The 20,043-nt window shown below is 39.9% G+C and overlaps 1 protein-coding gene across 1 annotated transcript in view; it reads right to left on the bottom strand.

Annotated features, from left to right (window-relative positions):
* Positions 1–1,292, bottom strand: part of RAB2A (RAB2A, member RAS oncogene family) — a 45,792-nt gene extending 44,500 nt beyond the window's left edge. Inside the window, exons 1-2 of the mRNA XM_061342890.1 lie at positions 1,120–1,292; positions 922–1,040 (exon numbers count right to left, since the gene is read on the bottom strand). Coding sequence (XP_061198874.1) covers positions 922–967 — 46 coding nt within the window. The 5' untranslated portion in view covers positions 968–1,040; positions 1,120–1,292. The remainder of the gene's footprint in view (positions 1–921; positions 1,041–1,119) is intronic.
* Between the last annotated feature and the right edge of the window lie 18,751 nt (positions 1,293–20,043).

The raw sequence follows: 20,043 nt of genomic DNA, 5'->3' as shown, positions 1-20,043 counted from the left end.
AAGATGCACAATACCTGCACACAACAGCTACCAGATACCAGTTTACAGCTAACAAGGTTAGTTACCTTGCCCTGACAACAGTCTGATGGAAGTATGCTACCTATAGCCACACTATGCTGAGGAAGCATAGAATATATAGGCAAAAGGGCTTCAAACAGCAATTCCTATCAGTATATGGTTATGCCTGCAGCATTCATATACATTATTTCTTGTTACACAGCAGCCAATGTCAAATAGAAAGCAGCAAGGTTTTCAAAAGTAGTAAGCAAATGGGTGGGGAAGAGAAGGGACCCCAGAAGCAACCTGAAGCATCTGGGAATGCAGTGGTCCCCAAAAAAAAAAAATCCTAATGAAACAAAAAAGAAAAATCCCTATAAATAAGAGGGAAAGAGCCAAAGCTTTAATTTTCCTTTGACAGAATGCTTTGACACAGTTTGGTACAGCATCTCCAGCCAAGGCTGGAAAGGGATCCCTGTGGCCTGAGCTGAAGATACCTCACAGCAGTAGTTCTGGTCTCACCACAGCACTGCGGACGGCATGTGGCAGCTCTCAGGCCCCACCTCTGTGGGGATGCAAACACGGGGCACTACCCAGGTTCAAGTGTGGCAGTGACAGCGCCTCCTTCCTCCCAGCTCCCCCCTTTCCGATGCCGCAGCCAGGGCCGTGACACAGCCCGGCCTGTCCCGCGGCCCGCCAGCCAGGCCAGGAGGCGGCTGTCAGGCTTCCAGGCCTGCTGCAGGGCCCAAGGCCCGCGGGCGCGGAGCTGCCGGAAGGCAGGCCGAGGCGCCGGGCGGGGCCCAGCGCAGAGGCGGGGAGCGGGGGAGCCGCCTCTTCTCGCAGAGCCACCACGTCGACGACGCCAGCACTGCGGAAATGGGAGCGGAGCGCCAGGCCCTGCTCTCCCCCGCCCCCGCCGCTTACCTGTGTCCCCGATGATGATATACTTGAACAGATACGCGTAGGCCATGGCCGCCCGGCTCCCCGGCTCTCGCTCTCTCCTTCGGGACGCTCTCCCCCCGGCCCCGCTGTCAGGGCTGGCGCTGCGGAGAGGTGGAAACGGTTAACGGCCACCGGGCGGCGGCCCACTCCCGCCGGCACCGCTCGCTTCCTCCCTCCTACCTCCGCCGGCAGCTGGGTCGCTGCTGCCCTCCTGCCGCTGCCTGAGGGGCCGGGGAAGGTACACAAGGCAGCAGGAAGAGCGGGAGGCGAGAACAATAACAGGCGCTGAGCAGCCCCGGACCCCTCCGGCAACGTCACGCACCCACCTCCGCCCCGCCCCCGACCCGGAAGTGCTGAAGTAGCCTCTACCAGGCGTAGGGGCGGGAGTACGTCGCTCGCCCCGCCCGTGGGCTTGGTGGGTGTCGGTGGTGGCGGCCGTCCCGACCGTGAGGCGTTGGGAGGCTCGCAGAGGGGGTTGCTCGACGTGATCCCTTCTCTTGGCCGGTGCGACGGGTCTTGGGGCTGCTGTTTTCCCTTCGCTTTGGCAGGGTTCCGTGTCGCAGGAGGCCGGGTCTCGTCGGAGCGGGCTGTCATAGCGGCGGTAGCGGTGGCCTCTGCCCCGCGGTGATCCGCGGGGAAGAAGGTTACCTTGAGGGGAGAGGCTGGGGAAGGAGAATGGAGGCAATGGGGCCTTTCTTAGGCGCTGCGGAGCTCCTGGCTTGCGCCAGGGTCAGGGATGCTGTCGTAAAACCCTTGCACTGTTGGTTGAAGTGATTTCGGTGGTCCTGGCTAACACGAACCAGGGAAAAAAAAAACTTGATCCGAGGCTGCAAAGCCAGCTTTGAGCTAGAGGAGCGTCTAAGCATAACCCCTCGTGAGAAATCTGTCTTGTTGAACCAGAAGCAGTAAGCCAGGAAGGTAGCCTAACTTCACAGCTGCTGTTCAGAGCTTCCTACTGAGGAGTGCACATGGCACTAGTGAGTTGGAAGAAACTTCAAGGTGTTCCTTAGTCTAAGCTGCTTCAGGGAGTGTCTCGTGTACCCAGACCTTTGGCCGTAGAACAGACAAAGGTAGCGTGGCTCATGGGTTGATCACACCAAGGTTACATCAGGTGTCTGGCAGTGGTGGATGTGGTAGGACATTCCAGTCTGGTGCTGAGGCAGAGGGTTCTTTGGGGTGCCCTTCTATTCAGCTGTTCATTGACTGAATTGGTGGGACTGTTGAAGAGTTGTTCATATTTTCTTCATATGAACTCTCGGGTCTACCATCCTGGCTGCACCAGTCTCGTAGCTTTTAACTTTACAAAGGTGCTTACTTGTGGTGCATCAGGTCAACAACTTGGACAGCACTGACTGACACCATTTCTGACAGGTGTGCGTCCAACTTACTCATAAAAGCTTTCAATAAAACTGTGCCAAACTGTTTTCATATTTCATGACCTGAAACCCAAAATTAAGCTTTTTTTTTTTTTTTATTATCTTTTTCCCCGTGGACATGCAAAAATAATGAAAAAATAGTATAAAGAAGAAGGAGTTCCTCCACATATTATATCTACTTTCATGTGAAAAAAATCATGTTTTCCATGTTCCTTTGCCTTTCTTCTTTCTGCTCTGCACTTCTCCTAGTTTCTCAATGTTTTGTGTAAAGTCTGGAGTCCAAAATGGCAGTTCTTGTGTCTATAACACCAACCTCAAAACAGTTACATCAGTATCTTCAGTCCTGCTTCTCTCTGGCTGTGACTGTTTCTCTTTTCCCCAACAACATCGGAATTTAATTGTTCATCCTAGATCTCTATTCTAGATGGTTGCTACCCAAATACACTTGTACATTTCTAAGCACTGTTCTTCCTTTTGCTAAATTTCTGCAATTTTTATCAGATCCCCTCGGTTTGTCAAACCTATTTATTTTTTTTTTCTTTTTACTCCACCTCAGCCATTTTGTTACCCAGGCCATTCATGAAAATATCTACTAGGTCTTGCCTGGACAGGACCAGAGCATTAGAAAGTGTCATGTCAAACTTTCTCCTGGTTTAAAAATCCTTTACACATTAAAGAAAGCCACTTCACTGTTATTTTATGTACAAGAAGTGAAGTTTTGGTATAAATTCTTGTTAATTAACACCTATTCAGAATGAGTTTTCTCAGAGGTCAGGGAAAAATAGGATTTTGCCTTGTTTCCTACGGAAGTTAGGGCTGTGTTTTCACAATGTATGTAGGAGTCTGCCTGTGTCTTCCTTGTCCTAATAATGATCATGAAACCTGTCATCTGGATGGAGTAGAGCACCTCAGCTGCAAAGCTGCAGTTGGGGTCTGCTGTTGAACCCAGTCAAGAATTCACACACAAGTAAGTCTTCCTAAGTGCTCCCTCTGCAGTTAAGCCCTTTAGTTGGCGTTCATGCTGTTGCCATTGGTTTGCGTGACCTCAGACACAGGAAATAAAACTGCAGGAAACCCGGCCTTACGCAGAGTTTATCCAGTGTAAGTAAAGGTTGATGCTAATAGAGACAGGGCAGCTCTGCCCCCACAAACCTCCTCTTTTAGCCTCCTGTGTTCTAGCACTATCACGGTTATCTGCTGGATCGGGGAAAAAGAGTGGCTATCTTTAATTTTTCCATGTTAGATTTCAGGCAGATTCATTCTGGGTCCCACAGCCACAGCAACAAACTAAAATGCTTTCGACAGCCTTATCAGATGGATACCAGCTCTGCCCAGCAGCCCTTACTCCTCAAAGAGGGTTTCAGTGAACTAAAGCCCGTACTATTAGACCAGTCACACAGACAAGTACTGGCTTTCAGGATGAGCCCTCTCCTGACACCTCTCCCATGGCTGGCAGGATGAGGAACTGATTGAGCTTTTGTGTTCTTTACCTTATCCTCCAGAGCCCTGCCATCACTCACGACATTCTTCAAGTCTCCATTGGTACTAGCAGAGACTCCTACATGATTGAACAGCAAAGGGTGTTACCCTGAGGACTTGGCAGTCTGCCCTCAACATACAAGGGTATTCAGGTGTATTTGATGGGGACAGACTTTTTAACAGGGCCTGTAGCAAGAGGACAAGAGGTAATGTTTTTAAACTAAGAGGGGATATTCAGACTGGATGTGAGGAAACAATTTTTTACAATGAGGGTGGTAAAACACTGGCACAGGTTTTGTCTGCTTACTGACACAGAGAGGTGGTGAATGTGCCATCCCTGTAGACATTCAAGGCCAGGCTGGATGTAGTTCTGAGCAACCTGATCTAGTTGAAGATGTCCCTGCTCATTGGAGGGGGGTTGGACTAGATGACCTTTGAAGGTCCTTCCAACCCAAACGATTTTATGATTCCATGAGTCTGTGATTCTATGATCTAAATTCTGTGATTTTTTTTCCTAGACTTCAGGTTTGACACTTCAGGTTTGATCTGGTTGAATTAAATCTGATCAGAAAAGGGAATTTTCATTTTGTAAAAGTGCAGATTGCTAATGGGGAGAAAATACAGACGCTGCCGAATCTCCAGTGAAATGGAAAATACCTTTAATACCACTGCTTAGCCATCTAACAGCCTGCTTGACAGGCCCTGACTTGACAGGTCAGGGAGAAGACAGCTGAGCCTGTTTCCTTTTTGGCAGCCTGGGAAATCAGACAGGTAACCAACTTGCAGGCAATCCATGCGGCAGTGCTATGCCCCACTGACAGGCTGGGTGGCTGCTTGGGTTGGGTCAGCAGCTGCACAGTGCACGGGGAGCCAGGCCTCTTCTGGTTAGGCAGGCAGCAGCAGTGGTGGGGAAGCTTTACCTGTGCACATCTGTGCAGTATTTCAGTCACTTGTGATACTACTGTTGAGGTATTTACGGAATCATGTTTGGTAGAGCCTTGCATGGATAACATGCAAGAATTAGTTGTTTTTGCTGTCCCATGCTAAATGGAAGCTAATTTGTTGCTGAATAAGAAAGTATACCTAAGTTATTGAGTTTTACCAGCTGAAAATCTGAGTTGCTTCCAATTAGAAATTAATTCAAAATTGATTTTTCTCCAAATTATGTTTAACATACATTTGTTTAAATGCTACTGAGACATGTAAGTAAATAGTTATTATATTTCTTAATTATTTTTATCTGTCAGCAGTCTAAATTTATGTTTTCCAGAGAAATTAACATTTCCTTTTGTTAAGCATTAATAGGTTAATACAAGGCTACCGTGGACTCAGTCTCATATATAAAAAAATTATTAGCCAGGAGATACAAAAGAAGCAGTGGTTATTCAATATTGAAACATAATGCTTGCAGAGGGTTGCTTTGCCTTTTTTTTCCTTTTAATGTTCTCTGAAATTATACATGTTACCTGTTGGTGATTTTATATAACATGGTCTTTAGAAATATGATGAAATACTTCATTAGGATGACAGTATCAGGGTATTCTGGCAAATTTGATACACTTGAGAAAACCGGAGTTTGCTTTTTTTTTTTTCCTCTCAGTTTTTCTGTAAATTTCTGTCATTTATCACTGTGCAAACTCACTTGGGGTTTATAGCAAAGCCTTAGGCTTTGTAGGATCCTTATCATTAGCAGCACTATTTAGGAAAGAGCTATGGAGACATCCAAAGCTTTAGATACTCTGCAGAGCAAAGCATTAGACAGGATTTTTTTGTGGCAACTCACCCACAAAATCCTAGTGTAACATTTGAATGCAGACATGCTTTAATTTGCATTGTACAATCATTTATTTGTTAGAAATCAATCTCTACCTGCTGTTCAGTTTAGCTCACAATTTTAAATCATTTCTTTGTGTTGTTAAATTATTTATACAGATCACAGATACTGAGTGGGAAATGGTATTTTCTAGTGGCTGGCATTTAATCTGTCTGTACTTTTCCTGAACTTTAGTTGTATGTTACAATTTATATTATTTGTGAATTTTAATCATTTTTGGAAGATTAGATTTTATTTTATGTAAGGAACAAGGCTACACATAGTGTATTTTATTTATTGTAAATGTTGAGAATGGGATCTCACCTCATGTGGCAATACACAGAGCAGATCCTGCAGGAAGGCAGTCAAATATATATAAATCTCAGCGAATATCTGCCTTTGGAAAGAGTATTCCTAGGTACCTGTTAAGCATAATAAACGAACAACCCCTTGTTAGCCATCCTGTTTTTTCCTTTATTTATAGAAGATCCAGAATCAGAATACTACAATTATAAAAATGGAAATTATAAACATTTCCATAAAAATAATAAATAATTATCAGGACCTCTGCTTTATCCCTGTTTATTTGCCAATGGCCGTTGCCACTGTTATCATTGCATCCTGTTTTTCCTTGCAAATAACCTTGGTTTTCACTGCCTTGCCATAAAAATAAACAGTTTGATAAAACAGCACGTGATAAATTTTAATACACTTATCCCATAAAAACTGGGAAAACAAAAGGATCCTTGAAATAACCTTGAAATGGCTTACAAACCAACTGAAAAGAAATGTTGATTTTATTTTTTCATTTATCTTATTCTCAGGAGCATTGGAAAATGTGTGCTTTGTGTAGCAAGAATCACAAAAGCGTGGAGTATTAGTGCTACACAGGCAGTGTCATAGATCCATGCAGGAGTCCACTTCAACTGGCATCAAGGCAAAATTTCAAAAAATTTTGTTTTACTTTAGAGTTTTTCTTAATTTTCTTTAGATCTGTTTTCTCAAGCAAGCCTGCTCACACTGTTTTCCAAATTGAAAAGATTTTTGTCTGAAAGCATTAAAATGAAGCCTTTTAGTTTTGTTTTTTTCCCTCTTCTTTTTATCTTTCAACGGTAATGATTTTTTAACTCTCAAGTAGCTCCACTGATGTCTTTTGCTGGCTCTAGAAAAGAACTCTTTTAGACCCTAAGTCAGCAGAGTTGCTGAAAGGTTTGAGTTGAGGAAATCTTAGGATCAGCATCACAGATAGAGTCTTTTCTCACCAAGATATTAGCAGATAGCCTACCTTACATTTTTTGTCTGAAAGACACAATAGCATTGCTTGGTAAATCTAACAAAAAATGTTTGTAGCTAAACCACAACTAAAATGATATTAAAAGGCTTTACGTTTCTATTGCAGTTATTTAAAATTTAGCAAACAAAATAGCACAAAACTAGAGGTTTATTTCTCTTTTAAGTACCCTTCATTATTCATTCCACTGAATAAGCTTCATATTAATTGTCAGAAGATATTCTAACAAATACGTATGTAGGCTCAGTTCATATTCAGCCATCGTTGATGTAGAGGGCAGCACATGCTTCCACATGTATTTTCCTTCATCGTAACTGAATGGCTGTGACTGGTTGAGAAAGGCATAACAGTACATACTAGAAAGGGAAAAAACCCCAAGAGAATTAACTATAATGGAGCAACACCACCCCGCTCTCCACTCCCTGCCCTGTCAGTTTGCATTCATTTTAGTTTGCAGATTACTAGGTGTTCAGTTTCTACATGTTTATTGAGAATATCTTGTTGCTTTGATCATAAGATGTCAAGTAGTACAAATACATATGGAGAAGAGCCTAAGTTAATTTTTCCATGAGTACCAGTAATCTGGTAGGTCTTCATGCTGTGTACATGAGCCCAGCTGCATGATGGGGAAAAGCAGAGCTGTCCCTGACAAAAAGAGTGACCAGGACCCTACAGCATAAATTCTTTCTGCATTAGCAGTCAGGCCATAGCTACCTTGTCTCCACTGTATATACTCTGTATCGCATACAGTTAATCTTGAGCTACTCAGTAAATGGGGTGCTCCTGTGGTGCATCAGACTTACTGTGCTAAAGGTATGCAATAAGGTTCTGACACATACTGGGAATGCAACTTGGCACAGAAAGAAACAAAACAGCCAACCATCCCAGAAAGGTATGGCAGCACTAGTCTAATTTGTGTGCGTTAGAGTAGGTAGAGGACAAAATATTTGTATCCTGATCACTTAAAGCAGTTGTCTGAAGTGAAAACAGTAAAAATGTATAGTTCCTCTAGTATAATGTCAGTTGAAGCAAAGAGAACACAGAGAAAAATGACAATGAAAATATTTATGTCCAATTAAAATGGAGGAAATGATGCAATATGCAGTTAAGGTCGTAGAATGTCATGAATAAAATAAAAACAATTGTTTTGGAAAAAATTATGTTGATTACAATAGACATTGAAAGGAAGAGAAAAGAAAGGAAAAGGTAAGTACAGATGAATTAGACAAATGGACTGGTTTCCAAAACAAAGGGGCCATACAGGGATTCATAGGCTTGTTAACATTTCCTAGTAAATTAATCCCTAATATGTCTGAAGTAAGTCTGCTTCTCTTTCCACTTTTACTGGAAAGAAAAATTTTAATTGGGACCTTTTGGAGCATGAACTGGATGGGTTTGATGAACATTCCATCCACTCTGTGGCTCGTTCTTTCACATTTCATCTTAAGTTGAATTTTCTGTCAGTTATTTGCATTTAAATTGTGAAAAAAATATTGAAGGTTTCATTGTACTTTCTTACATGAAAGTTTTCTTGTAGTGGCATAGAATTTTTTAATTTGCTTTACTTAATCTGGAACATGGAATTGTTTGGAATAGTTCAGTAGTTCAGATTTGCAAGCGCTAAGTTTACGAGCATCTCTTAAAACGTGCAAACATTTTAGCCTACACCTCAGATAAAGATCAAATAGGTGTAAATACTATACTTGCAGAAAGCAGATGTTTGACCTTATGTTCTGAGGTGAGTAAATTCCATACATTTTTGTATATATACGTTGAGCTCTGCCTTTTCTGCCAGAGTTACAAAGGTCTAGTAGACGTTTAGTAATGCATGAGATCTAGCTGAGTTTTAGAGAAAAATATACTTGAACTGACAAACCAACCAGTAAGAAATAGCACTTTCCTGAGCCTCGTTTTAAAGTAATTACCTTCATCAGAGTTGAAATTCTGCTCATGGGAAAAAAAAAGAAATTAGAAATTTAACCCTCATGCGTGCAGTTCTTTGAGGGGAAAATACATTACCTATTATATGTTTATCTTAACAAATTACTATGATCAGTATTGTATTTGATAAACAGAAGCTGTATCAATTCAAAGAAAGCTGTGATGCTGTGTATATACTGCTTTATATTTAGGGTAAATGTGAAACAAAATGTTGTGTTAGAGAGGACTCAAAGCAGTTCTGGCTAAAGTACTACCAGATACTGGAAGACATAGGCGTATCTTTGTGGCATTAAAGCACCCTAGAAAGGTACATGTTGTGTAACAGGAATAGATGGGACTAATAACATTATTTCTCAAGTTTACTATCTTTAAAATTGACACAGAGAGATACTCTCATCATTCTCCAAAATCTACTTCAAATTATAGGATTCATGCATATAAACATTAAACATTTAACATTACTGTTAAAACAGCAACCATGCTTTCAGGAAATAAATACAGCTGTCTGCAGTAAAGCATTCTTGACATGATTTTGTCATGTGTATTATCTTCTTTATTTATGAGATCTTATCTCTGTCAGAAAAAAAAATATATTCCTTATGCAGCTCTTTTTAATACCCAGTGAATTTTATCTGATATTTCTTTGTATCCTCTCTCCAATTTTCCATACTATTTAAGAGCAAGCATTTTTAGGATTACACTAATACATGCTTCTTTCAAACCGCTGCCTCTTCATGAAGGTAATAGGTGATGCAATAAAGATAAACTTCACATCATGAAGAATACATTGCAGAAAACAGGAAGCACATTGTGAGTGAAAAGCCTTAAAAATCACCAAGTACTACAGATTTCAGTTATAGCTGATGAACTTGGCTCAGTGTGTATTTAGCATGTCTTGAATTAGACTACTGACTAAGAATCTGAATCTATTGAAGTAAGTCAGCTAAGCCCCTGGCAAATTTCCTGAGATTCTGAAACAAGACCAGATTTTAGACTTGAGTGGAACGATTTAAATTCTTTGTCAGTTGGTAATGGTCTTTGCATTTGACTATGACTAGGGAACCACTGCTGCAAATAAGGCAGTAAAAGAGCAAACAATCCCTCATCGGAGAAAGCTACCTTGTGGAAGCGTTTGAGGAAAGGAAACATGAGTGCTCTAAAGCCCTCCTCCAATGGTAGGACAAGGTCAGTTAGAGTTTCTCAGTCCTTTTTCCTCAAGACAAAATTGTGGAAGGGGATTGGAAGCTTAGTGCAATACTTTTGTTACGATTGAGAAGCACAGAATGAGAGAGGAAGGAGAACTTAAGAATCATTTAAATTCATGCGAAATTGCAAACCTAAGAGGAAACCTTTTTCTAGAGTTGCTAGTAACCACAGGTAAGAGGAGCTACCGGAATCAGAGTGCGATGATCCATTTTAGCAGTCTAAGTATCAGGCTTTCCCAGGATTTGAAATATAGAAGAGATACTTCACTGAATAATTTAGCTCCTTTAACTGCATGGATTGCAGTGCCATGCAAACATTTCCTAGAGCTGCAGTTACTCCAGGAAGGTTAAGAATAGGCCGTGGACTAGTTTACACGATAGCACCCTCCATTGAGAAATAAAGGAAAGAAACCACTTGAAATAGCTTCTTTTTTAACTGGACTGAGCTTACCCTCAAAACCTTACAGATCCTGAAGGTTTAAGCTTGTCTGTAATGATGAAACTATATACTCTCAATGTTGGAACAGTCAAGCATTTAAAGCAGCATAACACCTCCCCAGAGATGCTTTTTGGCTCATGTACTTTTCCTGGCATGTTAAGTGATACTGGAGCTTTAAAAGAAGAATTGCTGAGAGTTTAAATAGCAAGAAACTTATCTGTGAACATCAAGGGGTAAAAAACCAGCCTTGGCTTTGCACATACTAAACAGTGATGTCTGTCTCCCAGCTAACAGCCTGTTCTAGGTATTGCTTTTTTTTTTCAATTAGCAGTGTCTTCTATTTTCAGTTAAATAATTTTAAAAGTTGTGTGTATAGAAGCACACATACACCCTCACAGTTATGCTGCCAGGAATTTGGATTAAAAGAGATGAGAAACAGACAGTTTATGTAACTAACTCAGGGCTAAGCAGTGCAATTCCAACTCCCTTGAAGAAGCCTAAATGTTTGAGATGATCGTATATATGAATAATAGCTACATAAAATCTTTCAAGGCTTTGCTTCTGTAAATAGCAGCTATAGTAACCCCTGTAGTTTAGTCTTGAGTGGACCTTATTCCCGCTTTACTGTAATTATTTTATTACCAAAGAAAGCAATCTGAATCATATGATGGCTTTTAAAATCTAAATGCACTGAAGTTGTTTTCTACAAGCTACCATTTCCGTCTTTGGGTGTTCTTACTAACTGTAGAAAGGAATTCTGGGATAACCATTAAAAACCTTCACAGTGCGACTACAATTTGGTACTTATGGTGGTTTGATGCTCGAGAACACAGAGCTTCTTTCCTCAAACCATGATTTATGGTTAGCATTGTCAACACCTCAGATATTAAATCTGAAAGTACTGATGTTTCATTTAGCACAATATTGGCTTTTCATTGTTTCCATGGTCAAATGCTGACTGCTGACCACTAACTTCAAGGAGCCATATGTTTGTGTCCTCCTCCCCAAATGCACAGAAATTGTCAAGGTTATCTAGGTGTAGTTCCCTCAATAAATATGAAGACTGATACGCATTTCAGAACAACGTTTAATCTTTGGTTCAGGGTAATTTAATTTAGTCATACATGTTGACAGTTACTCTGAAGTACACTGTTTGACATTGCGTTTCTTCATGGTATTTGAAGAGTTTGCTTTGACTGATTTGGAAGAAACCTTGAGGAAGGTCAGCAGTCATGGCTGAAACATCACTTTCTTGAGTGCTTGTCAAAATAAACAATTTAGGCTAGCATAAGTTATTGAAGTCAGTTTTTCTTTTGCAGTATTCTGTGTAAATTGGGAGGCCTACATTACAAAATTTACTTTTGTTATACACGAAGAAGTTTCAAAGTCACTTTTACCGTCCCCCTCAGTAACATCTTCCTGGTTAAATAATGTAGAAACAGCAAAGAAGCTTATTACTGCCAGCTTCTTTCTCTCCAAAACTTCATTTAAAGTGGAATTTGGATATTTTTAGGATGGAGAATTTAAATTTGCTTAGGCCATATTATGGAAGGTTGGCTTAAGAAATGGGATATCAACTTGTGACTTGAATTCACTGTTGTACCACAGATTTACTGTTGACTTGGTAAAAAATATGGTTGTCACTTTCTTGCATTACTCAAGTATTATCAAGATTGATAAAGACTGAAAAGCTCGTATATCACAGTAATGGGGCAATACAAGCATGTCAGATAGGTAGTTAACTGAAACTAGATAACAGAAAGTGTGTACTTCCCGTAACCATTATGTACTGGGATCCCCTAGCTGGAATGACCAAGTATCTGTTTATATTTGGGCCAAGTTAGCAATGATATTTTAACCATGGTTAGCTGACTCAAGATCATTTTTATTGTCAGTAAGACATCTTACTGTGCTGGTGTAGAATGTTATCCCAGAGACAAATGTCTCATGTGTTATTTATGTTATTTATATAAACATTCTTAGTGTTCAGGATCGTCTATGGGATACAGCTGTATCAGCAACTCTTCTGAATTTGCTATGAAAACAAAACTCTGTAACAGAATTGAATTCAGTCTTTCCCTTAGAAACAGTGATTAACCTTCTCTAGAATTTTATCACTCTTGTAATAGGTAGTGAATTCCTGACAACTTAGAAGTAATTACTATTTAGAATTATTAAATTTATTTTCATAAAGAAATTTAGTGCACTGTGCCAGCCTTTTATCTAGAAATAACATCTGTGCAAAGTAATTCTTGAGCTGATGAATTGCAGTAAGTAATTTTTACAGGCATTTATTTGGGGTTAGTGGTTGTTCTTCCTTTTTCATAATTGAACATTTCTTCTTCATTCCTGGCTAAGATTAGCAACCTTCATCAGGAAAGAAAAAAATCAAGTATTGTTTGCTTCCAAAGCAAATTACTTGGAGTAATATATTTTTATTAATATATGTGTTATAATTATAACAGAACCAAGATTTAATAAAATAGTTTTACATACTTCAGAAACCTCCCCATTTTATTAAGTTTATGTATAATCTAAATTCTGTAAGAGGGTACTCAGACTTAAGCAGTATGTCAATTGTTTGTTATAGTTTGTTTTAAACTCTTAAGTGTTTTGGTGACCAAACATAATGAAAAAAGTGAGTGAAATTTAGACCTTTCTTCTGGGTAGTGAAATGTTTCCTCATGCCTTTTGACTTTAAGTCAGGCCAATGTGTTTTTCTGTCAAGATCGTAGTAACGTCTAACCAAGATACCTGCCCATCCGTTTGCCTGTCTCCTTACTGCAGACCAGAACTGTAAGTTTTGCAATTTGTTTAGCTTCTGGTCATTGTCTCATAATCAGAAACAATCTGGAGACGGCATTTTTCTCTTCAGCAGACAAGTATTTTCCTTTTTTAACCTCTAAGCTGACTGACTCTACACTGAGTGTTGGCCTTGTAGAACTGAAGGCACAGGATATGGAGCTGACATCACCATAATTCCTGAGGGGATTTGTGCTACAAAAGGTTACACTTTGCCAGTTGCAGCCTAATTCAAAGTCAGAAAGTCCAGCTTTCACGAAAGAAATTACTGCTTTTAGTTATAGTCAGTGCTCCATTACCAGTTATTTGGTTTACCTTCTAAAATCTGGTACAAGTCAGCACCTAGGGATGGGCTAGCTGCAACTAGCAGTCAAATTAGTTGGTTTAAAAGTCTTTGAAGTTTCCTAGTACAGATAGCTGTGTTGATAATATATATCCTTTTCCTCCCTTCTTTCTTTCTGTTAGGGTTTTTGTACATATGGCACTGGAAAAAAAGTTTGAAATATACTTCTGAAAGCAGATGAAGTAGTTTAACTACTTTTATCAATACTGTGTCAATGAACCTCAAATCACTACAGGAGAATGAATTTCAGCCCAGTTTTAACAAAGCAAAGAGGTTTCCTTGAAGGGTCACCAACTTCCAGGTGTATTCAACGTTACAATGGTTGCAACACTTTTGTTTTACACTTGCCGCATAGTCTTCAGTAATGATACGACAACAATAAGGTTACTCCACATTGGAATACATATCTCATCCTGAAGAAGCTACACATGGTATTTTTATCCACTGTTACAATCTTCAAGTATATTTGCTCAACCAAATAGGATTTTTGTGTCTACAGATGACTCTGCTTTGTTCAACTGTTAACTCTTAACACATTTTTCTCCAGTTTCTCAAAGCCTGATTTTGGTATGCTTTATCATTCTTTTTTGTTTTCCTTGATCATGTGGCACATTAAGTAAGACACTAGAAAGTCTTCTCTACAGGTTATGGGTCTTATTTCTCAAAAGCAGACTAGAGATCCAATCTAAACCTTAAAAAATGTTCCAATACTCTGAGTATTTTGTAAGTTCTTTTCTTGTGTATCTCCAATAAGTAGTTTACTGCTGATTCAAAGCAGCTATTCTCTGTGTTGGCTAATCCAAGATACAAATTCTTTTTCTAGGTAGATTCCACCTATGGTTGCTGAGTGTTTACTGCTCTTTCATATCTGTAAACTTACCAACAGTCTTTTGGTTTTAGAATGACACCAATATAGTCCTTTAAAATCCTTAGGTTTGTATGTTTTATTTTCTGTTCTTGTGTCACTGAGCAGTAGTTTTCCTCCAAAATACTGATATTAAATTTCAATAGCCAGGTCCATGAGTCCAACATGACACATTAGGAACTTCATCTCGGGAGACAATTCTCTTTCCTTTTCAGTCTGCCTAAATTATAGGTATGTAATGATGTCCACAAGTGCCAGACTGATAAAGAACTTATTCCACACTTCCATCACACCACAAGGTCAATTTTGATTCCATACTAGTGAACTACAGTACTTACCGTACTTTAATGCACTATAAGATAAGAAGTATTGTAACTATTGATCAAGTGTCCAATCCAGTTGGGGATAATTAATTACTAACTCAGTAGCCTTTGTGCTTAATTAATTGGATCTGCAGGAGGGTGTGCTAAACCCTAGCTGGGTGAATGCCTTGGGTGGGCATCCACCAGTCTTTAGAAGAGGTGGCCCTGGCTGTGTTGGGCACATTTGTTGGTGAACTGTTCACTTTTTCTGCTCCTTTCATCACTCATATGATCCACAAGTGTTGTGTGTCTGCATTTTCTGTGCTGCAGGAAGAAGAATGCTCTGGTCATCTGAGGAGCTCTTCTCTCTCATTACCCTTTGTATGGCAAGTCTAAACTGAAGTGACCAAAAGGACATGATCCAGGTCATTTTTGCTATTACATGTAACATCAGGTCTTGGAACTACTCCACCAGAAGAGTGATGTTCATAGAACCAAGGACATTGGAGTGCTAACAGATTAAATTACTCAGTTCTGCAAGAAATCAAACTTTCTACTTATTATGATTACCTCTTGGAAAGAAACTTTTATGAGCAGCACATACAGTGAAGTAGCTTACCGCTCAGGAGAATGGACTCGATGATATTCAAGGTCTTTTCCAACCTAGTTGATTCTGTGAGTCTGTTATAATAAGATTTTGCTCTATACTTTCTAATTTACTCATGTCTGCTTACAGTCAGGCATGCTGTTTCTTTACTCACCCAGCTTTCTAGGGTGTATCCATAGCAAATCATACACCCATAGGCTCCAATGTCCCACAAAGCCTCATCTTTTATCTTTCCAAATAATTAATAATTCTAATTTATTCACAGTATTTTAGGTGCCAGTGCTTTCTGCTTTGTGTCTGTTCACTTGTTATTCTTCTACATGGCATTTTGGATCGTACTCCTCTGTAATCCTGTATCTCAGCCACTGGTCCCAAATACTACCTTTCACAGAATTAACATTCCTTTATTTCAGTTACCCAGGATACCCTGGTCAAATCCCACTTACATTGTGATAAACCAAACTGTTTAAAGCTGACTTATCTGTCGATTTAAAGGGAGCTGTGATTTTAAACTGTTTTATTTTATTTGTTCTGACAGTTATTTGGTTGCTGACAGTTAACAGATTTTTCTACTGGCATATAGTTTCCTTTATGCTTTCTTGGAACAGTATGTCAATTTTAGTTTTTCATTAAACTGTTTCTGAATTCTCTTTTTTCCTCCTGTTGTAGTTAATTTATATTTTTCTAGCTGTTCTTTATGTAATTTAATATTTGATTCTGTGAGAATGGATTTTTGCTGTAATTTTGTGCCATTTCCCCTCATATAATACTCAAAGATTTCTCTGAGATATTCTTTCTTTAGCTGATATGAGTCCTCCTATCCCAGTGCAAAAATCTTTCAACATTCATTAGATTATAATTGTGAGTAAAAATCTTCCATAGTAAGTTCTCCTACAGGAATCCACATTGGGAAAATTAGACTCTTAACAGTTCAGCTTCTAGTGCCAGGCCAGTTAAATGTTACAAGAGGCAACTTTAAAACTAGAGATGTATTACCTTGAGGATTGTAAAAAACCTTCATACCATAGCTTGCATGGGTACATGTCTTGCTTGTTTCCGAAAAACAAACAAAACATGACTGCTACAATCCTGTGATTACTTCCTTTTGTCTCTTTCTTTGAGTTCCGAGTTTAACCAAGTTAAAGTGTGTTATTAGGGGCATTGTCCAAATGCCTCTTAATCACTGACAGGCTTGGGGCATTATCTACCTGTCTAGGGAGTCTGTTCCAGTGTTTGATCAACCTCTCCGCAAAGAAATGCTTCCTAATGTCCAGCCTCACCTTCCCTGGCACAGCTTTGAACCATTCCCATGCATCCTATCACTGGATCATGGGGAGAAGGGATCAGCATTTCCCTTTCCACTTCCCCTCCTCAGGAGCCTGGAGGGAGCAATAAGGTCACCCCTCAGCCTACTTTTCTCCAAACTAGACTAGCCCAAAGTCCTTGGCTGTTCCTTAGAGGCCTTCCAGACCTTTCACCTGCTTTGTTACCCTCCTCTGGATGCGTTCAAGGACCTTCTCATCCTCTTTTAAACTGTGGGGCCCAGAACCGCACACAGTACTCGAGCTGAGGCTGCACCAATGCTGAATACAGCAGGATAATCAACTCTTCCTTTACTGCTGGGGGGGTCCATGTTTGTGTCAGCCTGGATTTTTGTTCGCAAGGCCTGGGGCCCTACAGTGCTGGTAAGACAGAGATGAAGAAAATGTTGAGAATCTCTGCCTTTTCAATATTGTTGATGCCTAATTCTCCTCTCCTGCTTATCAGCCGGTCAATATTTTCCTTCTGTTTCTGCTTGTTGTTTACATACCTTGAAGAGCCATTCTTGTAGTTTTTGACAACACTGGCCAATTTCAATTTGAGCGGAGCTTTTGTTTTTCTAACTGTATCTCTGCTCACCCTGGCAATGTCCTCATAGTTCTCAGTGGTATTTGTATACTTTTCTATCTCTTTCAGTTTTGACCAGATTCAGAAGCTTGCACTTAAGCCAAGGAGTTCTCTTGCTCCACCTACTTCCCTTACCTTTAAAGGTGATGAGCTGGTTTTGTGCTTCCAGGAGCATGTTCTTGAAAAAATCCCAGCACTTACTAGCTGCTTTCCCCTCCATGGAAGCTTCTCACGGAATCCCTCCCAGCTGAGCTCTTCTAGAATCTAAACCCTTTGTTTTAGTACTAATCCCAGACCCACAATATTGTGAACATTGCAGCCAAGGCTATTACCAACCAAGATATTACAAAGCAGGTGCTCTTGGTTTGTGAGCAGCAAGTCCAGCAGTGCCTCATTCCTGGTTGGCACATCCAACGTTTGTATGAGGAAGCAGTCTATGCATTCCAGAAACGTGATGGATGACATGTCAGCTGCTGTTTTGTTCTTTCAACAAATGTCTGGGTACTTGTCACCCATAAGAACCAGGTTCTGTTGACCTGAAGCTTGCCTCAGTGGCCCAAGTATTGCTTCATTGGCATTATCATCTTCATTTAGATGTTGGCAGCACATGCCTACTGTAAGATCCCCCTTGGAAATGGCCTCTCTGATCTTCACCTAGAGGTGTTTGATAGGTTTTCCACAATCACCGTAGCTGACTTCTATGTATTAAAGATTCAACTTAACATAGAGCCACACTCTTCCTCTTCCCCTTCCTGTCTTTATGAAACAGCCTATAGATATCCATCATGGTCCTCCAGCCATGTGAGTTGTCTCACCATGTTTCAGTTATTTTTATGATGTCGTAACTTTCTGACTGGGCACGGAGCTCCAGTTCCTCTTGTTTGTTTCCCAGACCGCGTGCATTAGTATACATACACTTGAGGTGGTTGGTCTTCTGGTTCTCACCCTGGGAGGCAGCTAAGGAGCCTTTGTACCTGTTATGGTTGGCCTGGTTTATTCCCCACTTACTTGCAATGGTGTAAGTGTTGCCATTTTGGACCCCATTCCCTGAATCCTTCAGGGACTTAATTTATATTGAATGTGTATAAATTATATAATATAAAATATTACAACTATAATAACGACACATTAGATATTAATTATATAGATTGAATTTTAACATCTATTAATTTATACTGAAAATATAAATTAATTAGAAATTGCTCTTTATATGGCACCCTGCTTTTCCTGTTTGCTATAATTCCATGTACTATGAAGGGCACGTTTAAAAGGGAACTGAATCAGGCTTTGTGCTAGTTTCTGGAGAGGTACCCAGGACTGCCTGAGTTATGTGGGGCAAAGTGACAGCAACAGTGACATCTGCAGAGCTAGTACTGTCACTATCAGCAGCACAAATGTGTTCTTGCATATTTTATGAGTTTAATTCAGCAGAGGATAGAATGGATCTTTTGACAAATTCTGTGCTACAATTACAAGTCTGTTGCCCAAAGAAAAGACTGTTTCTCAAGTGAGAAATCAGAGTCTTTGGTCATCTGTAGGCTGAACTGCTAACAGTAATTTAACACAGAAGCAAGAAACATATAATCCAATTATGGGGAGTAATATCTAAATCGCTCCTATTCCTTTTTTAATGGTTTGCTTTGGAATCCATTAGGACAAAAGGATCTTTATGTATGTAAAATATTACTCAAGTGAAAAATTGGAGTGATCATACTTAGTTCTAAGTGAATAAAGTGCATTCATTTATGTTCCCTGTAAGTGCTGTCATTCTTGTATGGAATACATTGTCATGGTATTCAATATGGCCATATCAAGAAAGTAGTAATATTAAAGGATGGTGGTTAGGGATATGTAGCAGATTACTTTTTCAGTTTGGTCCCTAATGCGGGGTTGAGCAGGCAAAACCACGGGTCTCTTTCAGATGCAGAGGTAACAGAATTCTAAGGCTAAACTCTGGGAAAGCGGGACCTAACAATTCTGAAAATACATGGAGTGGAACAAATGTTAGAGGGAATTTGGAGTCCTTTTTCTTTCGAGAAATTAATAGGCTTTAACTCCTTATAAAAAAAAAATACTTGGATCTCAGCCCCTAGAAACCAGGTTAACATCTTCAAATTAATAACAGTTACGTAGCCAGATGATACAAGTCAAGATTATGAGCCCTCTCAATTAAGAAGGCCTTCAAATAAGACCTTGGTTGTGTTTGAGGTCAAAAAACTCTTTGCAGCCTGTGGTCATTAACAGGCTGCTGTCCCAAGTTTGCCAGAATGCAAAAGTATACTGATCTAATTTCCAATGTTATGTTAAATTGGGTTAGCGAAGACTGTGATAAAGACAATGTTTATCAGAATCTCCCGGTCTTTTCCTGGCCTGAAACTCAAGACCAAATATTCTGGCCAATATTAAGGGTGTAGAATTAACTTTCATATGAATGACATGAATGGAGAGATTAGTTGTCTTGAAAGAATTATTATTCTGTCCCAGACCTTTAGAAATGTTTTCTAGGGTGCTGGAAATCAGTGGTGAGTCCAAAAGCAAGACAAAGGAACAGTTATAAATATCCCTCTCCTTCCAAATCCTGCAAAAAAAAAAAAAAAAAAGATGGCAAGATTAACATATATGTGGCTGCATAATTTTTTTCTTTTGTCAGTCACCCTTAATCCCTTCCTATCTTAGGAAAGCAGGAAAACACAAGGATTTGAAGGGCTGATTCAAAGGGCAGGATGGCAATCCATTTTGCTTAACTGTAAGACT

The sequence above is a fragment of the Neopsephotus bourkii genome, unplaced genomic scaffold (assembly GCF_033783945.1).
Source record: "Neopsephotus bourkii isolate Nb327-2 ecotype Australia unplaced genomic scaffold, CSIRO-AGI_Nbou_v1 NB_1820, whole genome shotgun sequence".
Lineage (NCBI taxonomy): Eukaryota > Metazoa > Chordata > Aves > Psittaciformes > Psittacidae > Neopsephotus > Neopsephotus bourkii.
This window is presented reverse-complemented; position numbering and strand designations above follow the sequence as displayed.